The sequence below is a fragment of the Helobdella robusta genome (genome assembly GCF_000326865.2).
Source record: "Helobdella robusta unplaced genomic scaffold HELROscaffold_37, whole genome shotgun sequence".
NCBI classification, from domain to species: domain Eukaryota; kingdom Metazoa; phylum Annelida; class Clitellata; order Rhynchobdellida; family Glossiphoniidae; genus Helobdella; species Helobdella robusta.
This window is the reverse complement of record NW_008704785.1, coordinates 795,476-818,130: the sequence shown is the minus strand read 5'-3', so window position 1 is coordinate 818,130 and position 22,655 is coordinate 795,476. Positions and strand designations below refer to the sequence as shown.

At 33.7% G+C, this 22,655-nt stretch overlaps 2 protein-coding genes across 2 annotated transcripts in view; both read left to right on the top strand.

The window, feature by feature from the left end:
- Positions 1–7,928: 7,928 nt before the first annotated feature.
- Positions 7,929–16,864, top strand: HELRODRAFT_192686 (hypothetical protein; the record flags this gene model as incomplete). Its single annotated transcript, XM_009023751.1, has 18 exons — positions 7,929–7,962; positions 8,074–8,206; positions 8,645–8,699; positions 8,939–9,673; positions 10,017–10,105; positions 10,232–10,280; positions 10,661–10,749; positions 11,565–11,772; positions 11,893–11,943; positions 12,102–12,251; positions 12,394–12,504; positions 12,617–13,609; positions 13,922–14,038; positions 14,945–15,086; positions 15,288–15,391; positions 15,524–15,783; positions 16,033–16,553; positions 16,677–16,864. 18 exons carry the CDS (start codon positions 7,929–7,931, stop codon positions 16,862–16,864), a joined length of 4,029 nt encoding a protein of 1,342 aa, XP_009021999.1.
- A 1,551-nt stretch (positions 16,865–18,415) lies between these two features.
- The window catches only part of HELRODRAFT_176296 (hypothetical protein), a gene marked incomplete at both ends in the record, with an annotated part of 5,423 nt that continues 1,183 nt past the window's right edge, over positions 18,416–22,655 (top strand). Inside the window, 5 exons of the mRNA XM_009023750.1 lie at positions 18,416–18,587; positions 18,795–19,061; positions 19,285–19,419; positions 19,574–19,717; positions 20,918–20,996. Coding sequence (XP_009021998.1) covers positions 18,416–18,587; positions 18,795–19,061; positions 19,285–19,419; positions 19,574–19,717; positions 20,918–20,996 — 797 coding nt within the window. The remainder of the gene's footprint in view (positions 18,588–18,794; positions 19,062–19,284; positions 19,420–19,573; positions 19,718–20,917; positions 20,997–22,655) is intronic.

Below are 22,655 nucleotides of genomic sequence, written 5' to 3'. Positions count from 1 at the left end.
TTTTGTTTTCAAAGGAGCAGAGTCAGAAAAAATATTTAAAAATTGAGGGAACGATCAATCAATCAATAATTCATTCATTCATTCATACATTCATTCATTCAAACAATCAATCATTCAATCAATCAATCATTCAATCAATCATTCAATCAATCAATCAATCAATCAATCAATCAATCAATCAATCAATCAATCAATCAATCAATCAATCAATCAATCAATCAATCAATCAAAAAATTAATCAATCAGTCAGTCAGTCAGCCAACCAGCCAAAACCTACTAGCCAACCAGCCAGCCAACCAACTAATCAACCATTCAATCATCCAACCAATCAATTAATCAACCAATCAATCAATCAATAAATCAATCAACCAACTAGCCAGCCAATCGTCAACTTACAGCACAGCCCTGCCAGATGAATATAAACAGACCGACAAAGAGCAAGAGGCAGAAGACCAGAAATGAATTCGTCGGATGGAATGGAAGAATGGTTATAAATTTCAAAAAGCCCTGGGGCATCTGTGGAAAGAATTTGAAAAAGTTAAAATAAATAAATTCAAAATAAAAAATTCATACAAACGTTCAAAAACACATACACACACACACAAAAACATACAAACACACACACAAACAAAAACATACAAACACACACACACACAAACACACACAAACAAACCTGAAACATAAAACTACTGATGTCATTGTCCAACCTTTTGTTGAACCTTTTCATGAAATTAACCAAACCCTCGATATATGGGTAACTCTTTTCGTCTTCAACTTTTCCCATCAACACTTTATCACCATCACCACCACCATCATCATGGTCTTCGTCGCCACCATCAACATTTACATCATCATCAGGATCGCCACTATCAGCATCAATATTCTTAATGTTATTATTAGCATTGTTCATTTTAATCTGATCTATACTAGGTTCTATGTTAATATCATCTCTAGGAAAATCATCACCAGTATCACCATAAATATAGCTCTCTTTAACGTCATCATCAATCTCTCTCTTCTCCGAATCTGGCTCTCTATGTTTTTCCTCAATTTTTAAATCATCGCCATAACCGCCATCAGCATTTTCATTGACGTCATTGTTAGTATCATGGATGTTATTGTTGACGTCATCAATGTTGTTGTTGTTGTTTGGAATGACGCCATCATCAACAATATCCAAGTCATCAGAATGTGATTCAGTGGCAGTTGTCGTAGCTGCTGTGTCTTCATCAACAGTATCTCTCGCTATATGTGATGACGATGACGATGATGGTGATGGCGGCGACGAGGCTGGCAATGACGAATCTGGATGTTTCTCATCATCAAAAACAGCATCATCATTTGGGGTGGTCGATGATTTCATGTTTTGATGCTGTTGTTGTTTGTCTTCATCTAGTTGTTGTTTGTCTTCATGTGGTTGTTGTTGCGGATGTTGTTTCTCTTCCAGTATAGTATCAGCTGTTTTTCCATCACCAGTTGCCAGCTGAGACTCTTTTTTAAATCCCAGCTTATCTTCCGGCTCATCATTCCGTTTATCTTCTTCTTTCTCCTTCTGTTTATTATCTTGTCTAACTGTCTCATCAATCTTTTGTGAGGATTCTTGTTGGGTCTCACCTTTGATTTCAATCTGTTGTGTTTGTGGTTGCTGCTGTGGCGGTTGCTGCTGTAGTGGTTGCTGTGGCGGTTGTTGAGGCGGTTGCTGAGGCGGTTGTTGTGGTGGTTGCTGTGGTGGTTGCTGCTGTGGCGGTTGCTGTGGTGGTTGTTGAGGCGGTTGCTGTGGCGGTTGCTGAGGGGGTTGCTGTAGTGGTTGTTGAGGCGGTTGCTGAGGTGGTTGCTGAGACGGTTGCTGAGGTGATTGCTGCTGTGGTGGTTGCTGAGGTGGTTGCTGAGGTGGTTGCTGAGGTGGTTGCTGAGGTGGTTGCTGCTGTGGTGGTTGCTGAGGCGGTTGCTGTGGTGGTTGCTGAGGTGGTTGCTGTGGTGGTTGCTGAGGTGGTTGCTGAGGTGGTTGCTGCTGTGGTGGTTGCTGAGGTGGTTGCTGAGGTGGTTGCTGAGGTGGTTGCTGAGGTGGTTGCTGTGGCGGTTGCTGAGGCGGTTGCTGAGGTGGTTGCTGAGGTGGTTGCTGTGGCGGTTGCTGAAGCGGTTGCTGAGGTGGTTGCTGTGGTGGTTGCTGCTGTTTTGGTTGCTGAGGCGGTTGCTGAGGCGGTTGCTGTGGTGGTTGCTGAGGCGGTTGCTGAGGTGGTTGCTGAGGTGGTTGCTGAGGTGGCTGTTGTGGTGGTTGCTGAGGTGGTTGCTGAGACGGTTGCTGTGGTTGATTGACATTTGTAGGTCCCTCCTGCTTAGTTGAAGTAATAGGTTGTTGTTCTTTCAGAGGTTGAACAAACTGTTCACTTTGTTGATGTAGTTGTGGCGGCGGTTGTGTTGCTGACTGCTTTTCACCGGTTTCTTGTTCTGTTGGCTGTTGTTGCACTGTTGGTGTTGGTTGTTGAATTGCAACTTTTTCTTGTTCTTTTGTTGCTAGAGGTTGTTCGACTTCAGTTGGTTGCTGTTGTTGTTGTTGGATAGAAGATTCATCCTGTTGTCGTTGTGTGGAGAATTGCTCTTCTTTAACTGATGAAGCTTGCTGCTGCGGTTGAACCACTGGCTGCTGAACAACTGCTGGTTGTTGCTGCTGCTGCTGCTGTTGTTGCTGTTGTTGCAGCAAGGATTGAGTTGTGACCTCCAGCTCTTTCACACCAACATCAATATCTCTGGACTCTGCAAAGATAAAGAGAATAAACATAGTAAATAACGTTTTAACACTACACTAAATTACTCCCGACCAGATGAACAATTGAAATGTAATAGCATTGAGAAAACATACTTATCTAATGATACAACATACATATAAAAGAATATAATACTACATAAATTAGAAAAAATATGCATATATATATATGATTTAGTAGCGCTTTTGAGATTCAACAATAAAAAAGCGCTGGATATAAATTTCCGTAATAATAATAATAATAATAATAATATAATTTATTCTTCGTTTAAACTCGCAGAAGTTTAGAAGAACACACAATAAAGTTTACATATAATTACCAAAGAACAAAGAACTTTATTGTATCTTTGGTCAAAACAATAAACAAAAACAATGAGATCTTCATAAACCTTCTACAACTTCCAACTGCTGTGATGACGATTTGTGCGTGTTGTTGCTGCTGCTGCTGTCTTCATCCAATGCATCATCATCTTCATCATCCTCATTATTCTCCTCTTCATCATCATCATCATCATTTAGATCATCTTCTCCGCCATCTTTGTTGTTGTTATTTGTGTTAACGTCACTGTCTACATCCTCTAGGTTGTTGTTGTTACTGTTAGCGTTAAGGCCGGCCTCCACAACAACTTTTTTGTCCATGTTGATGTCTTTATTTCTTTCATTATCGTCTTCCTGTTGTGATTTTTTCTTCTTAATAATGACGTCATCATCTTCTCCTGCATTATTGCTGGATTCCACAACCCCACCATCAGTATCATCATCCTCATCAATATCAACAGTGGTAGTAGTAGTAATTGTAATAGTAGTAGTAGTAGTAGAAGAAGAAGTAGCAGCAGTAGTAGTAGTAGTAGTAGCAGTAGTAGTAGTAGTGCGACTAACAGTAGTAGTAGTGATAGCCGTAAATTTAGTTGTTGTAGTAATAACAGGAGTAGTAATAGCAGTAGAAGTAGTAGATTTTGTTGCAGTTCTAGTAGTAGTAGTAGTAGCAGTAGTAGTAGTAGTAGTAGTAGTAGTAGCAGTAGTAGTAGTAGCTTCTTGATTTTTACTGGCACCTTTTTGCCGCTTCATTAATTTCATTCTAATTTTATCCCACGTGCTAACAGCAGATTGTCTTGCTACTGGTTCAACATCATCAACCCCATCATCATCATCACCACCATCACCACCATACATGAATGATGATGATCGTGATGATGATGATGATGAAGATGTGACTCTATCATCGTCATCATCATATGAGTAGCCACCAATGTTACCATTGGTATTATCATCATCAACGTCTTTTTTATGCTTTTTATTTCTTTCAACACTTTCATCTTCTTTATCATCATTGTCATCATTATTATTAGTAATAGTAGTAGCAGTAGTAGTAGTAGTAGTAGCAGTAGTAGTAGTAGTAGTGGTGGTAGTAGAATCGGTAGTAGCAGTATGTACATTTGGAGTGGTAGGAATGCTTCTATCATCATTATCACCTTCGTCTTCTTCACCATTGTCACCATCATCATCACCTTCATTATCGTGACTACCATCCTCATCATCGTCATCATCTTCTGGAGTAAATCATGATGATGATGATTACAATCATTATAGATGGTGTTAGTGATGACAACGACGACGACGATGAAGTTGAATAGTATGTAGATTTATATACAGTGTTAGAAACTTGCCATTTGTTAAGACATAAATTAGAGGTACGTTAATTAAACGATGAACGCCAGAATGTTAAGCTAACAGACTACAATATACGGCTATCACATCTCTTGCCTCTTTACAGTGCATCTCGCTCTATCTATCTACTTTCATTTTGAAGACATTTAATAACGCCATCAGCAAAGTGCTAATGTTAAGTTATAAAGATGATCCATCCATATAGAACAAAAAGTAAAACACACAGTATCAAACAAAGCAATGAAACTAAAATGAAGTACTACCGTGTTTTAAATTTAATTAGTTCGGTGAGTTTAGTGTAATAAGCGTTTTTAAAAAATACTTTCAAACAAAGAATGATGGTGACGACGACGTAATGCTAACAATATGTGCAAGAAACAAACGAGTAATTTTAAAATATATCAAAAACACTAAAAAAAATTCTTCAAAATATCCATGCATGTAACGAAGAAAAAATAATTATGCTTTGTAAAATTATCTATCTTTATTGAATGAATGAATGAATGAAGATTAGTGAATGAATAATTAGTGAATGAATGAATGTATTAATAAATGAATGAATGAATGATTAGTGAATGAATGTAAAACTAAAGTATAGATTTTGAAAAATAAGATAGAGAAAAGGGTATCGACAGTGAAATTTTTGTACTAAACCTATAAATTGACTAAAATAAAGTGAAAAACTTTTGCTAACATGCAAGACTAGACAACCAGAAATATTAAATAAAATATATATTCAAATGTTTTTTTGCTAAATAAACAATAAAAAACTGTCAAATGATTAATTAATTAAGTTATTAGTTTATTACCTAATTAACCAATTAACTACATTAATTAAATAAATAAACAATAAAAATTACAACAAAATTTAATTGTTAATGAACATTTTATCATGCAATAAGAAAAACTTGACTATAGTTGATATGGATTACATAATTTAATAACTTAATAATTAAATAATAACCAAAATATAATAAATGAAAAATAATTAGGTAATTCATACTCTTAGCACTAATCACATGCTTTTTAAAAATAATGTCAGAATTAGGACAAAATTAAATTAAATTAACCAAATTAATAGTCACAAATATCAACTCTAAATAAACAATCATATCCAAAATATTAACAAACCTTAACACTAATCCTACTTGAATTAGGCGAGCATGGAAAACTAGAACCTTACCTAATACGAGCATGCAATATGTATATAAATAAATGCTTATAAGAACCTTTAGCTTCATCATTACCATCGTAATTAAGCTGGTTTAAAAGGGCTCTCCTCCTTAAATAACTATCCCTTACTTTCTGCAAAGGATCTTTACCAAATTTTTTTGCCATGAAATATTATTAAAATAATATTTAAATGGAATAAAAAAATATATAATTGATAAATTAGGTTATATTTGTTTATAATAATATGTAATATATAATATAATATATAATGAAATATAATTAAAATAATATTTAAATGGAATAAAAAAATAAGTAATTAATAAATTAGGTTATATTTGTTTATAATAATATGTAATATATAATATAATAAATAATAAAATAATATAATATATATTATTTTATTATATATTATAATAATAACATATTATACAAGAACAATAAATTAGACCAAATATTAGTTTATATAAGAAATATAAATCAAATTAAATTATTAAAAACTTTTAAAAATCAAAATGTCTAGAAGTATGATATCAATCAATCAATCAATCAATCAATCAATCAATCAATCAACCAACCAACCAACCAACCAACCAACCAACCAACCAACCAACCAACCAACCAACCAACCAACCAACCAACCAACCAACCAACCAACCAACCAATCAATCAATCAATCAATCAATCAATCAATCAATCAATTGATTGATATCATACTTCTAGACATTTTGATTTTTAAAAGTTTTTAATAATTTAATTTGATTTATATTTCTTATATATTTCTTAAAAATCAAAATGTCTAGAAGTATGATATATATAATTATAATGATTTATCATAAAAAATATTTAATTATCATAATTTATGTAAAAATTGTAAAGTAAGTTAATGGCCCTCTAGCCCTCTACGTACCATCAATATCGGATGATGAATTAACTTCTGTTTCATCGCTTAGTCCTGAAAAAATTGGTCACAAAAATTAGGGATTAGATTATCAAATAGAAAAAATTTTAACAATTTATAAAATGGAGGATTATAAAATAATAAATCATATTTCAACAAGAAAATAAACTAAAAATAAAAATCTATAAAATAAAATTAAAACAAAATAAAAATCTTTCTGTTTGGAGCATAAAACGTTTTTAAAAAAAACAAATTTAAGAAGCTCTAATTTGAAAAAGTGAATTTTTAATTAAAATTTAATTTAGCAGTTATTTCATCAACTTATTATAATATTTATTAAAAAGAAAAACCAGAAATCACCAAAAAAATCAATATCATTGCATACCTTTGCTGAAAAAAACCACAAAAACGGCTGAAAATAACAAAAATCGAATTCCTAAACGTAAATGCATGTTTTATTTCACGGATTTTGTGGTCAAAAATAGTGAAAACGTTAATTAGGAAATAATTTAGAGAGAAATGAAATTACACGTTTCAAATAAATATTATTTATTTAAATGTGAACTTAAGTTTTAATTCATTTAAAATGTTACCATTGAATTACAGGAGAGTAAAGTCATGTATCATATACACGTATGTGATAGTTAACGGTTAAGTCAAAATGGATTTGATTTCAAAAGCGAATTAGGAAATAAATTCCACTGTTCAACTGAAAGCTGTCTGTCCATGGGAGTCGCTTTCTAGATATTCTTTAACCAGCTACTCTTTCAGTTGTTTTATATTTCACATTTTACTTATTTACGCAGATGTGTATACGAAGCACCCACATTACACAAAAAAGACACCACACACAACACACACACACATTCACACACACACACAAACACATTCACACACACACATTCATACACACACACACATACATACAAAATATAAAAAGGTTCATTTTATTGATGTGTATTTAGTTGTAGGAATAATTGACAGAACAATTTAATTGTCGTTGTTGTTAATACAAGATGAACGTCTGTGAACAATTACCATAATATGTGTTATTATAGTTATTATCATTATTATATATATATATATATATATATATATAATATGTCTTGTTTTCTCTCTCTCTCTCCCTCTCTCTCTCTAATATATATATATATATATATATATATATATATATATATATATATATAGGAATAAGATTAAGACGACAGCTCATATCTTTTTATATCCTGTTAATTTGTTGTTGATGAGTTTACACATTGGTAGATTTTAGGAGTATTTTTTTCCGAATAAATTTGTAATAATTGAAATAAAAATTTAATTAGCATTAATAAAATAATAATACAGATATAGTTGATTAATAATAATATAAATATAATTAATCAATTAATTAGTTATTTAATTCTAGTATTCATATTTTTGTTGATTATGTCCGAAGAGAACTGTTGTAACAGTTATACCGGTGAGTAGTTTCTATACAACGGCAACTACTGCCTACAGCAGCACACACACACACACACACGCACACACACGCACACACACATACACACACACACACACACAAACAAACTAGTACATATTCAAATAATTCTTGAAGGGAAGTTCGGTAACGTGTCGATTGTCAACCACCAATCATCATTCAGCGATGGCGAGCAGTCGGAATCGAGTGAGCCGCTGACACAAGATACGCTACTCAATAATGATTTGTTAGTATTTTGTATTTGTTAATATCTACTCTCTCTTTCTCTTTCTCTGTCTACTCTCTCTCCCTCTTTTTCCGTCTTCTCCCTCCCTCTCTCTCTCTCTCTCTCTCTCTTTCTCTCACTCTCTCTCTACATTTTTATTTTTACATCTTCTCTTGAGTATTTCATTTTTTTACTTTAGTTTCAGTCCTTAATAATGTATCTACTACCAATATTAATCAATTGTTTACCAGTATTTTCTCATTTTCTCTCTCAATCTTTTTTTCTCTCTCTCTCAATCTCTCTCCTTCTCTCTAATTTTTTATATTTTCTTCATTCTTCGACTTCGCTTGAATCTTCATTTTTATAGCTCGCTTGTCAGTTATAGTTTTTCCTGAATAATAAAACGACAAAATAATTTTTTGCATACGTTGAGAACTGATTCCTCGTGTTTCGTTTCAGCAATCCAAGACTTCACAGAAAAAAAGCCGTTAAACTTAAAAGAGGAAAAAATAATGTGAGTTAGTGTCATTATTGTTGTCAACATTGATGCTGTTGTTGTTTATAATGTTGTCAATGTTGTTGATGTTGTTCTTTATGATGCTGTTGTTGTTGATGTCATTATTGTTATTTTTGTGGTTCATCAAGGGCAACAATGATAACAATAATAATAACCACTCACCTGCGATATACCGATGCATCATAACTGGAAGCAGTAATTTTAACCTCCAACCAATATTTCCGATCGACCAATAGGAGTCAACGAGGAGTCTGACAGATCCCATGCTAAACAGGGTCATTTCTAACGGGTGCACCTCATCTGATTCCAGCTCAAACTACTCAGACTGGACATCCAAACTGCCCCCAAAGGGACTACCACCAAGGTCTCGATCCCCGCGACCTCCGACTGGAAAATCAATGAAATCCTCATCAGCCGATCAAACTTTGAACGAAAATTCCCCAGCAACATCTAAACCGTCGAGTTTTAAACAAAGGGTTGCCGCTAAAATTAGCAATTCTAGCGCTTCTGCTAGCAATTTGTTGAAAGTAAATACCGCAACTTCAAATTTAACACCAAAAAACATTCCTTCAAATTTGAACTTGAGTAACTTAAACATCAGTACAAACGAACTAGAATGTCCAAAAGAGCAACCAGACTCACCGTGCATCAATTCAGCATCAACGAAGACGAACAACGCCAGCGTTACAAAAAGAAATTTGAGTCTAGACAGAAGAAAATTACGATTATCATCTATATCCTCATGTCTAGACCACAAATTTGATCTAGAAGAGAGCAAACAAGTGCAGTCACCGTCTTCCACGTCTCTCTCCGCCAATTTGAGATCCCCTTGCGACTTTTTTAATTCATTTACAAAGAGGAAGAGCTTCAAGGATGGATTAGTGTCGCCAGACTTCTCGAAGAATAAGCATATGTTTGGCTCTATGTACTCAACATTAAGCTCTAAAAAACAGATGGCTCTGCTTAAAAAGGTGCGTATTGAATGGTATGATTGATGTCAGTGTTGATGTTATCTGAGTAATTGCTGTTGGTTGGCCTGTGCGTATACTACAATTTATTACATTAACAACGTGCGTGTTAGTGTAATGAACATTAAATTGTAAATGGTTTGCGTGTGAATGTATATTAAAGAAAGTTATTTACATTCTAAATGAACTTATCCTGTTAAACTCTTAGGAAATATCTGGCGTTTTTATTTTTGACGGCATCAATATCATCCAATTATAATGTAATGTTTAAAGAATTTGCAAATGAAAAATTGATGTCATTTTTTTAATGTCATTTCAATTCTGAAACTTTTTAATGTCTTTTCAGTTTTCGGCACCTTCTGAATTTTTCACGTTAAAATATTCCCCGGAAGACGATGGTGAACTTATTGCCGCGTTTTTCGGTCAGAAACTCGAGTTAGTAATTGTGCTAGCTACCATATTAAAACAGCCATCACACACACACACAACACGTACACATACACACACACGCACACAGACACACACGCACACAGACACACACGCACACACACTCATTACTAGACAAGCAATCCTAAACTCGATAACGAAGCGCGGGTTGACGTTGGATAAAGTTGACGTCTTCTTGGACTCTTCAAAGACACCGCTACCACTGTCATCTGATATATATCTACTGGCTAATAGTGTACTTATGATAAAAGGTTTGATTGGTTCGCAGGTTGATTGATTGATTGGTTGATTGATTGATTAATTGATTGATTGATAAACTATCAAAAAATTAGTTAATTGAATGAATGGTTGATTGAATCAGTTAAAGAAAAAAGTCCTACAAAGACACCCATCCATCAGACAACTTCAATGGTTGAACAAGGCAAGAGAATGAATTCGGTAAGACTGACTGAATGAATGAATGAACGAACGAACGAACGAATGAACGAAAGAACAAACCCCTAAATGAAAAATAAACAAATAAAAAACAAATAAACAAATCAGCTGACCAGACAGCCGAAAAAAAGCATGTCTTCAATGGAAGATATTAGATCTCAAGATGCCTCCATCAACTCCAATCACGATTCTCTCAGGTTCAAATCCAAGAGCAAACTTCACTCACTATTTGGATCATTCACGAAAGTAGGTCAACTATTTTTTTTATAAAAATTATCTAGGCTAATTGTTACTATTTTTAGAATTCTTTTAGGTTATTTGTTACTACGTTTGGAAATTTTTTGGAGGTATAAAAGTAATTTTTTTCGATTCGTAAGATAAAAAATACGCGCTAGAATTTAATGAATGAATGAATGAATGAATGAATGAATGAATGAATGAATGAATGAATGAATGAATGAATGAATGGACAAACGAACGAACGAATGAATGAATGAATGAAGAAATGAATAATTAAAAAAAACTAACGTGACGTAAATTACAATTTTCATGTGAATTTTCTTCTTTTACCCGCGCAAGACAAATGAATAATTGTTTGTTTGTAGTTAACGATGATAACCAGTCTGATCCTTTATTTCAGACCACTCGACACGATTTTTGTTACTTTGATAAATTAAAAATATTTATTGTTATAGCTCTCTACTTTATTTGGATTTTATTAATTCGTCTTAAATTGGAAATTGTACTCCTAATAAGTAGTTGAAATATTTTTAAAAGAACTGTCGTTCGTTAGTTTAATAAGCCACATTATTTGTTACCATCGTTGAAGTTTTTTGAGAAATTGGTCCGATGGACGATTGACTGATTGAATGTTTGATCTAATAATTGGTTGAATGATTGATTGATTTAATGAACGAATAATTAATTTATTGATTGATTGATTAATTGGTTAACAAACCTAGATGCAGATGGAAAAACACGAACAACTGACCGAAATATTGACCTCCTACAGCCAAAACGGGTTACCGAAAATGCCAGACCTTTTGACCTTGGGTCGACCCAATTACGATCGGGGTTTGTTCAAGCTGGAATCTCATTGGTCAAAAATTGTGACCAGTGGTCATGTGATGAACAAATACGAGCAAGATGAACAGGAAGCAATATGGGAGTTGTTGGTCACTGAGGTTGATTACATCAATAAACTGAGGGTCATAACCGATGTAAGTTGAGTTGTTTGTGGTTTTTGTTGTTGTTGTTGTTGGGCATGACGTTATAATTATTATATTTATTACTATTCTATATTATAATTATAATTAATAATAATAATAAAAATATTCCAGTTGTTCGTTTGCTGCTTGATCAACCTGCAGAATGACTTGATATTAAACGAGGTAACAATTTGTAACTTTTGCAATTGTCATTACTACTACTGCTACTGCTACTACTACTGCTGCTACTACTGCTGCTGCTACTACTACTACTACTACTACTACTACTACTACTACTACGACTGCTATCCCATCTTCGTCGTCATCGTCGTCATCTGCAGATCGAAGTTGATAAACTCTGCAGCAACCTTGTTGACGTTTTCTATGCAACCTGCCACTTCTGGGCCACCTACCTTCACCCCGTCTTCACGGAGGCCCAAAAAACTGGCTCACCCCTGGACCCCACTAGACTGAAATCCGGATTTCTGATTGTGAGTTTTGTTTTATCGCATATTTTAACAAATTTTATTTTAATATTATAAGCGTTGGACTGATCAAAATATTAAATAATGTAATAAAAGATATAATAAAATAATTCATAAAAAAAAAAATTAAATAACCTTCCTCTTACAGTTTGATAAAATTTTCGAACCGTACAAGAAATATTGCCTAGAACAGGAAGTCTGCCGAGAATACACCAAAAATAGACTGAAAGATAATGAGTTGTTCAAGATTTTCATCAACGTATAACAATTTTTTTTATTGATTGCACATAAAATCAAGATAGTTTACATGCATTATCTAATGTGTCCTAATGGTATTTTATGTTAATTTTATGTTAATTTATCAAATTCAGTGGGCAGAGTCACAGCCCCAGTGCAATAGGCTGAAGTTAACTGACCTGATAGTGACACCGTTTCAGAGACTAACGAAGTACAAACTCCTACTGGCTGCTATTAATAAACCCGTTCTGCGATTAGTCGAAACTCTGACTAATAGCAACAACGAACTGGAAAATAAATGCGAAACTATGAGTGATAATATAATTAACAATAGCAATAATATTATAAATAATAATATAGTTGGTAATAATAACAATAATAATAATAACAACAACGATACCACTGATGATAATAATGATCAAAGTAAAACTATTGAAAAAGCTGATAACACTGAAAACATTATTGTTGACAATGACAATGATGACGATGATAAAGAACATGATGATGGCGCAGATGACGTCACGAAATGCGATGAGGTCATTGAGCGTATCATTAACGAATGCCAAGAGTTTAACGACAAACAACAGAAAGACCATCATCAACAACATGATGATGATAATGATGATAATAATAGTAATAATAATAATAATAATAATAATAATAATAATAATAATAATGATGATGAAGAAGAATGTGATATGAAAAATATTAATAATAACAACAATTATATTAATGATGATGATGCTAAAAATGACATAAGCGAGCCTAACGCTGCTGACCAGGATAGCATAAGCAATAATAATAATAATAATAACGATAATAATAATAATAACGCTAATAATAATAATAATAATAATAATAATAATAACGATAATAATAATAATAATAATTTAGATGATAACGAAAAAACGTTAAAAATCAAAAACGCCGATGTTGTAGCTACCTCCAAATCGCCATCGTACTCGCCACCGCAGCCACCATCATCATCATTACCAAAAACGTCATCGTCTTTGTCGTCATCATCATCGTCATCACAACCACCACCACCATTATCATCGTCATCACAACCACCACCACCATCAGCGCTGGAAACCTATGAACGACAAAGGATTGACATCAGGATTATGGTGTGTGTGTGTGTTAAAATTATTATTGTTTATTTACAATTCTTAGATAATAATTATTTGGACATCATCATCGATCTCATCATCATCATTATCATCATCGATCACATCATCATCATCAGCATCGATTTCCTCATCACCATAATCACATCACTGTGAGTGAAGTTTTGAAGTTTGATGTTCAGATAATAATTATTTGAACATCATCATCATCATCAATCCCATCATCATCATCATCATCGATCTCATCATCATCATCACCATAATCTCATCACTATCTCAATGTCATCACCAATTTACTCACCATATGCACAGATGGAGTACGTGGATAAGTTTGTGAGTGAAGTTGACGCTGCCGTGCGTCTGAGACAGGAACATCAGCAGCTTTCGACCATCATGGACAGTATCGACTGCTACGAAGTCGCTGATAACGTCAGTGAAGAGTGTCAAAAGGTTTGCCGGTTGGCTGGCTGGTTGGATGATTGATTGTTTGTTTGGATGGCTGGTTGGATGATTGATTGTTTGTTTGGATGGCTGGTTGGATGATTGATTGTTTGTATGGCTGGTTGGATGATTGATTGTTTGGATGGCTGGTTGGATGATTGATTGTTTGGATGGCTGGTTGGATGATTGATTGTTTGTTTGGAGGGTTAGTTGGCTGGTTGATTTGTTGATTGACAAAGTGACGTCACTATGGTTGAAAGCGCCTGGTTCTAACCTTTAAGAACTGAATTGGAATTCAAAGAGATATCTCCTGATGTATGATAGGACGATTAATTATTTGATTTAATATTCACTCATCTACTCACTCAATCAACTATTCATTCATTCATTCATTCATTCATTCATTCATTCATTCATTCATTCATTCATTCATTCATTCATTCGTTCGTTTATTCATTTTCTCAAACAATCTAACAATCAATAAAACAACCAACCAATCAACCAACCAACTAACCAACCAGTTACTAGAGAAACACAGTCATTTGAACCTGACTCAGAGCATTCCTGGCTGTCACCCACATGAAAAGAGAAGTGTCATCTTGCAGGGGCCACTCAAGGTCAAGGAACCTTCTGGAAAGGTTGGACGCTGAATGGTTGGATGGTTGATTGGCTGGCCGGTTGATTGGCTGGCTGGTTAGTTGGTTGGCCTGGTTGATTGTTTGATTGGCTGGCTGGTTAATTGGTTGGCCTGGTTGATTGTTTAGTTTAGGGTTAAGATTAATTCAAAATATTAATTATTTATTATTAATATTTATTAATAATTCAAAATATTCTGAATATTAATTCACATAGCATCATTACATCACATTCCGTCACATAACTTCTCAACTATAGATTGACGTTCTGTGCTATCTTCTGACGGACATGTTACTAGTCACCAAGCAGGCTACCAAGAAACTCGAAAAGGTCAAGTTCAAGGTCATTCGGCCCGTGACCCCACTCGATAGACTGATGGTATATGAATTGAAGGATAACGGTTGGTATTTTCGGTCTTGCGTTTTGTGTTGGTGTGTTGGTGTCTCAGTTTGGAGTATGATAATATTTTTTATTTAACATCATCATCATCATTATTGTCATCACCACCACCATTACATTATCATCACCATCATACCATCATCATCATCATCATCATTATCATTACTGTCGTCATCATCATCATCATCACCACCATCATCAGTTAGTATGTTAGTGATCACGGTGAATGAGTACAACCTCGTCCAATCTGTCTATCAGCTGGTCGGTGATGTCAAACCGTGGTTTGAAGCTATCAATAAAGCCAAGGTCAGTATCATACACACGCACACACACAAACATGCATGCATACACACACACACACAAACACACACAAACATACATACACACACACAAAACACAGTCACACACACGTACATACAAACACACACACACACACAGAAAGAGTATGAGATGAAGAAGCAAGCCTACGCACAGTTCAAGATGGACCAGACACTGAACACTGATCTCCAAACAATAGCATCAACAGCAACGCTCCACAAAAAATATCTACATTCAATCATCAACAACAGCAGCAGCAGCAGTAACTGCAGTAGCCATCTTTACGATTCCTCGCCTCAGTCCTATTTTTCATTTGATTCTGACAGCACATCCCTATTTCATGACGTCATTCAAGCCGCGTCCCTGAATAATACGTCATCGTTGGGTATTACCATGGCTACTAATAATGTTTTAACAACATCAACAACAACATCAACAGCTACAACAACAACATCAATAACAACAACATCTGTAGCTACAACAACAACATCAACAACAACATTGCCTAATTCTAAAGTGTATCTGGCTACTGCAACAGAATCAACTTCAAATACAAAAACATCAACAACTACTACAACGACAACGACATCAACATCAACAACAACATCTACTCAATCAAATATCAACAGGCGTTTTTATCCTGCTGTTAAGCCCGTGAGGATAGAAACTGCGTTCGAAACAACATCAACAACAAACTCAAATACATTAAAACAAACGTTAAACAACAACAACAGCAACTACAACAACAACTCTCTATATAAATTAAACCCGTTTCATAAATTCAACAACAGTCGCTTTTATATGAACTACGACAAAATCGTCCACAACAACAACAACAAAAATAACAATAATAACATTAATAATAATAACATTAATAATAATAACAACAACAACCGTAGTAGTGATATTAATTTTTCAAAAAATTCAGTCTACGCCAAAATTGCCGTTCAGTACGATCATGATTACGAAAATGTTTGCGATTCAAAAGCAGCTGATGACACAAACAACAACAAAAACAACAACAACATTAACAACAACACCAACAACATCAACATCAACAAAAACAACAACATCATCAACAATAAAACAAGCGCAAACTCGTACGAAAGTGCAACCATCAACTTATTTGTCAAGAGCAAATCCTCAGACAGTATTTTAACATCAGCAATAGCAACAACAACAACAATAATAATAATAACAACAACAACAACATCAACAACATCAAAAGCATCAACAACATCAATAGCATCAACAACAACATCAACTAATAAAGGCAGCACTTTTATGATTGATTTCAATGATTCGGATAGCACAATTCTTCAACCTCTGGATCTTATTAGTCAAGAAATATACAACGACAACATCAACAACAACAACAACAGAAACAGCAGCAACAACAACATCAGGAATACCATTAGCAGAAAATTATCTAACTCGCTGCCAAATTGTTTAGATTCATAAGAACCTTACAAACTAATGTAAATATGCAGTCTGTGCGTGTGTGCGTGCGTGTGTGTATGTGTGTTTGTCTCTCTCTCTCTCTCTCTCTCTCTCTCTGTGTTTGTCTGTGTGTGTGGGAGGGTGTGTCGCCAGTGTTTTCCATTGTAACTAAGCGCTATACACATGTTGATTTGTCAAAATATTCAACACGGCTTTGCCTTGCACAATAATAAAACGCCTGTATCTGTGTGTGTGTATCTCTGTGTGTGTGTGTGTGTGTGTGTGTGTGTGTGTGTGTGTGTGTGTGTGTGTGTGTGTGGTGTGGTGTACCTTTCCATTTTTATGGTTAAATTTCACTGCGTTCTTATAGATCACGTATAGAATATTTATCATGAAATGGTATTAAACATGGAATGATATATTATATATGGGACCATATTGATCGCAGCGTTTTATGACGTCATAAATATGTAATGTATACAAGTATATATATATATATATATATATATATATATATATATATATATATATATATATATATATATGTATGTGTGTGTATGTGTGTGTGTGGGCATGTGTGTGTGTAGCGTAATATAACCTTTAGGTGTAATTCAACTAACTTTTTCAAAGGTGTGTAGTTCGTATTTTTAGTTCATGGCCAGAGAAATGCATGCATGAACGAAAGAATGAATGGAAAAAGAAAAAAACGAATGAAAGAACGCATGAATTAATGAAAGAATAAATGAATGAGTGAACAAACAAACGAATCAATGAATAATGGAATGAATAGTTGAGTGATTGAATGAATGAAGCAAACAAAATATTTTTTTATTATTTTTTTACTTTTTGACTAATTATAATAATAATAATTTATAATAATAATAATAATTTATGATAGTAATAATAATGACAACAATGATGATGATGAAGAAGATGACGGTATAAAAAAAATCATTGCGTGATGACGTCGGTGGTTCTGATATCAAAGATCATGAATAAGACAATGACAATAATGATAATGATGATGATAATAATATTATTAATAATAATAATGATGATGACGATGATGATGGTGGTAATGGTGATGATTTTGGAAAAAAGTTATTTACAATTTTAAACGAAGCTTTTCTTTAATAAAACGCCGAATAATTTAAAATCTCTTTTTGGTGAAATTCAAAATTGAAAATTTATGATAAACAATAAAACAATAAAAACAACAGCAACAACAACAATGTATGTATGTATGCATGTATATATGTATGTATGTATGTATGTATGTATGTATGTATGTATGTATGTATGTATGTATGTATGTATGTATGTATGTATGTATGTATGTATGTATGTATGCATGCATGCATTTATGTATGTATGTTTGTATGTATGTATGTATGCATGCATGTATGAACATTTATATAGCGCGCACTTAAATGGCATTCGAACGAAACAATAAGACTTTAAGACCTCCATTGGAAATAAGAAAGTCTTCGGCCAATTTTATATAGCCTATTTTAAATATAATTTTCTACGTCTTGTAGGTTGTTAAAGAAAATTTAAACAGAGCACTTCAAAATGGCTGAATTGGAACAACATATCAAACTACAACAACAACAGCAAAAACGTCATCATCATCAACAACAACAACGAATGATTAGACTGCACAGAGGAAACATACTCCTTAGGTTTCAGTTAGACCATCCGGAAGTTTATAGTTACGTGCCAAAAGATAACAAAAACAGTAAAGGTGGTTTCATTTTTTTTTATTAATTATATTGTTCCAAAAAAATTATCTACACAAATTCAAAATACGGCATAAATAATGAATGATTAATAACGTATTTAATTGAAAAGCGCATTATATCTTAACAATTAATTATTTACAATTTGGTTTAATCAAAACAAAGAACAATAATATGAAATAATATAAACAAAAACATCACATGGAGCATAGATAATTCAAGCAGGGAGACGCTACTGAATACAACAAACATCGATTTGAATTACTCCATAGAACTGAAACAAAAACAACAACATCTACAACAACAAAGACAACAAATACAAGCCAGTCGCAAAAGCAACAACAACAACGATGACGTCATAGTTGATGACGAGTGCCTGGCTTCATGTTTTCCAAATTGCCAGAAGCCAACCTACCAGGCGGGCCAGTGTATAACCGGTTGTGTTGTCATTAGGCCAGTGTATCGGATGAAAATTTCCGGTCGGTTATGATGATGATGCTGTTGGTGATGATGAGAATGATGAAAATGATGATGATGATGATGAAGAGTATGATGGCAAAAATGACGACGACGATGTTATTCTTACTACTGCTGCTGCAACAGCTACTACTACTACTACTACTACTACTACTACTACTACTACTACTACTACTACTACTACTACTACTACTACTACCTTTGTTAAAACTCCATCTCCTCCAGGAGTGTACGTCAAAATATGGGGTCACGTGGGCACGAAATGGAGAGATGATGATGATGATGGCGGGGGTAGAATTATCAGCGCAAGTAATTGGTTCTACCAGCAAAATGTTTCTATTGTTAGGAATCGGATTACAAGTTAGTGAAATGATGAAGGTGATGGTGGTTTTGCTTGTTTTGTTTGTTTGTTCGTTCGTTCGTTCGTTCGTTTGTTGGTTTGTTGCTTGTCTGCGCATTTGTTTGACCATTTTTGTTTAATTCTGATGTTATGTTAATAAAACCCCCAAAACAGCAATGATAATAACGACACACGTGTGGCTAAAATTGAGAAATATCGGTTACGATTCTATCGAATATCGGTTTACGATAATATCGAGTATGTCAATCGATTCGCCATTTACCGAGCGACCGTTTAATGTATCGACTCGTACGGGAAGTCAGTGATTGCTAATGACATTATACACACATACATACATACACACACACATACATACATACACACACACATACACAGACTTTATGTAATGTAATATGAATTATGGTGCATAAATTTTATGGTGGGAGTTTTATCAAACAGATAAGTTTATTGTCCCATTCAAACCCTTCTATTTATAACCCTCATCATTTTTTGACATCATCATCCTCGCCTTTTCATCGTTATCATCATCATTGTCGTCATCATCATAATTGCCTTCATTCCAAAAATCATTACAATGGCCATAAAATAATGATAATAATAAAATAATAAAAACATCAACAACAACACTATTACTATTACTGCTATTACTACTACTACTAACACTAATAATAATAATTATTATTATTATATTGTTAATAATAATAATCCCATTGTGCCTGTGATGACGTCACATAAGTACTCTTACGTCATAAATTCATACAAAACTTTATGTCGGTATGGTACTTAAGCGCATAAAAGTGAATGTGTGTGTGTGTGCGTGTATGTGTATGTATGTATGTATGTATGTATATATATATATATGTGTGTGTGTGTGTGTGTTTCTATGTAGTCACGAGTGTATCTATCAATGTACAATATTTATGTATGTAAGTATGTGTGTTTGAGTTTGAATGTGTTTGTATGTGTAGGTGTGTTGTGTGTGTGTGTGTGTGTACGTGTGTGCGCTCGTTGTGCGTGCGTGTGCCATCACGAATGGATTTATTGCTTGGAATTGTTTTCCCGGACATCACTCATTCATAACTTCGTCCGTCCAAACGATTGCACGGCTGTCCTATCTTTTCTACAGAATAATAATAATAATAATAATAATAATAATAATAATAATAATAATAATAATAATAATAACAGTAATAATAAAAATAATAACAATAATGAGAATATTAGTAACGATAATAATAATTATTATTATTACTACTACTACTATTGTTATATACAGATTTTATTTCAGTTTTATTATTAATTCATCCATTTTTATTGATAATTTTTAATACTTTTCATTATTAATAAGTTCGTTTTTATCCATTCATTAATCTATCTATCTATCTTTCTATGTATTCATTCATTCAATCTCCCATTCATTCGTTTATTTGTTTATTCTTTCGTTCGTTCGTTCATTCATTCATTCATTCATTCATTCCACTAACCAACCAACTAAAGAACGAGAAATAAATAGCCAACTCAGAAGCGAGTTACTAAATTATTTAAAACGAGAGAAAGTCTGTCCGTGTTTGGTGACGTCAGAAAATAGTGATGTGCTGTTTCTTTTGAAGATGAGCGGCGTGTTAATTCTGTTTTAAATTTTGTTAGCTTTTCTTATTTTTAATTTTTTGGAAAAAAAAAATTTTTTACAAGCTTGGCAATTTTTGAGTAGGATTGTGATTTAATATTGTTACTATCATGGTCATGTGTTGTTAGTAGTAGTAGCAGTAGCAGTAAGTAGTGGCAGTAGTAGTAGTAGTATTAGTAGTAGTAGTAGCAGTAGTAGTAGTAGTATTAGTGGTAGTAGCAGTAATTTTGGCAACGTTAGTAGTAGCAGTAGTAACAGTAGTGTAGTAATAACAACAACAAAGTTACTAGTATTAGCAGCAGCAGTAGTAGCAGTAGTAGTAATATTAATACTACAACTACTTACAAAAAAACCCCAAGATGTGTTAAATTGTCCACGTTTTAAAGAAAAATAATTTTTCTCTATCACTGGTGATGATGAAAATGATGACGATGCTGATACTGGTTTGGTTGGGATGATGGTTACGCACTGTGGTGATGATGACTGGGATGATGGGGTTGAGAATATTTCTAGAAAAAATTTACGGTAAGTACAGAGTTAGAGAGGTAAAAAACCTATTAAATGAATGTAAATTGAAGGAAATATAAAGAAAAAAGTTATTAAATCTAGAAGTGTAAACAAACATGTGACCAAAATGAAAAATTTAAACATAAACATAAACAAAAATAAATTTAAAGACCGAACAGCCAGCCACACAACTAACCAACCAACCAACCGACCGACCGACCGACTGGCCAACCAGCCAACCAATTAGAACGAGGGAATTCATAAACATTGTGTGACGTCACGCATGCCTAGAAGTGAATCTGCCGCGAAACAAAATTAAATGGCCTACTCGCTATTTCCCGCCTTTCTGTTTTGTTTCAATTTTATTCCGCTTCTTTCATTTTATTGGCGTCCAATCTTACATGCCGACCTGCACTAGCAAATACCTAAAAATCCAAACACAAGTACAAATAACCATACATACATATGTACATATACAAATAAACATATTCACACATACATAAACATACACAATATCCATAGACACATATACACACACGCACATATATACAATGTTATCCAAACAAACATTGTTCATTTCATACATCTGCAAATATACATAAATATAAACGCATACCTACATATACACCAAACACATACAAACATACAAACCCATACAGACAGACACACATACATACATTTTTATTCTCTTTAGTATTCTGCACAGTTCAGTTTAATATTCCAAACATGCGAATGTGCGTGATTTTATGCTATGCATCTCTTTAACGTAATAATGTAACATAAGACATATTACCACTCTCCACACACACACTCACACACACACACACACACACACACACACACTAACCTGTTTTGTATAAGTTTCAGTTTTGTATACACGTTTTGTATGTGTTTTTTTTAATAATTTAGAATGGCATAAATTATGCATTTTGTATTATATGTACATGTATTCCTTGGTTTCTCTCCAAACACAAGCGTTGTACGTTTTCAAAATAGAAGATAAATGTGTCTCTCTCTCTCTCTCTCTCTCTCTCTCTCTCTCTCTCTTTCTCTTGATTTCTCGCTTTCTCTCACTCTCTCTCTCTCTCTTTATATACGCCA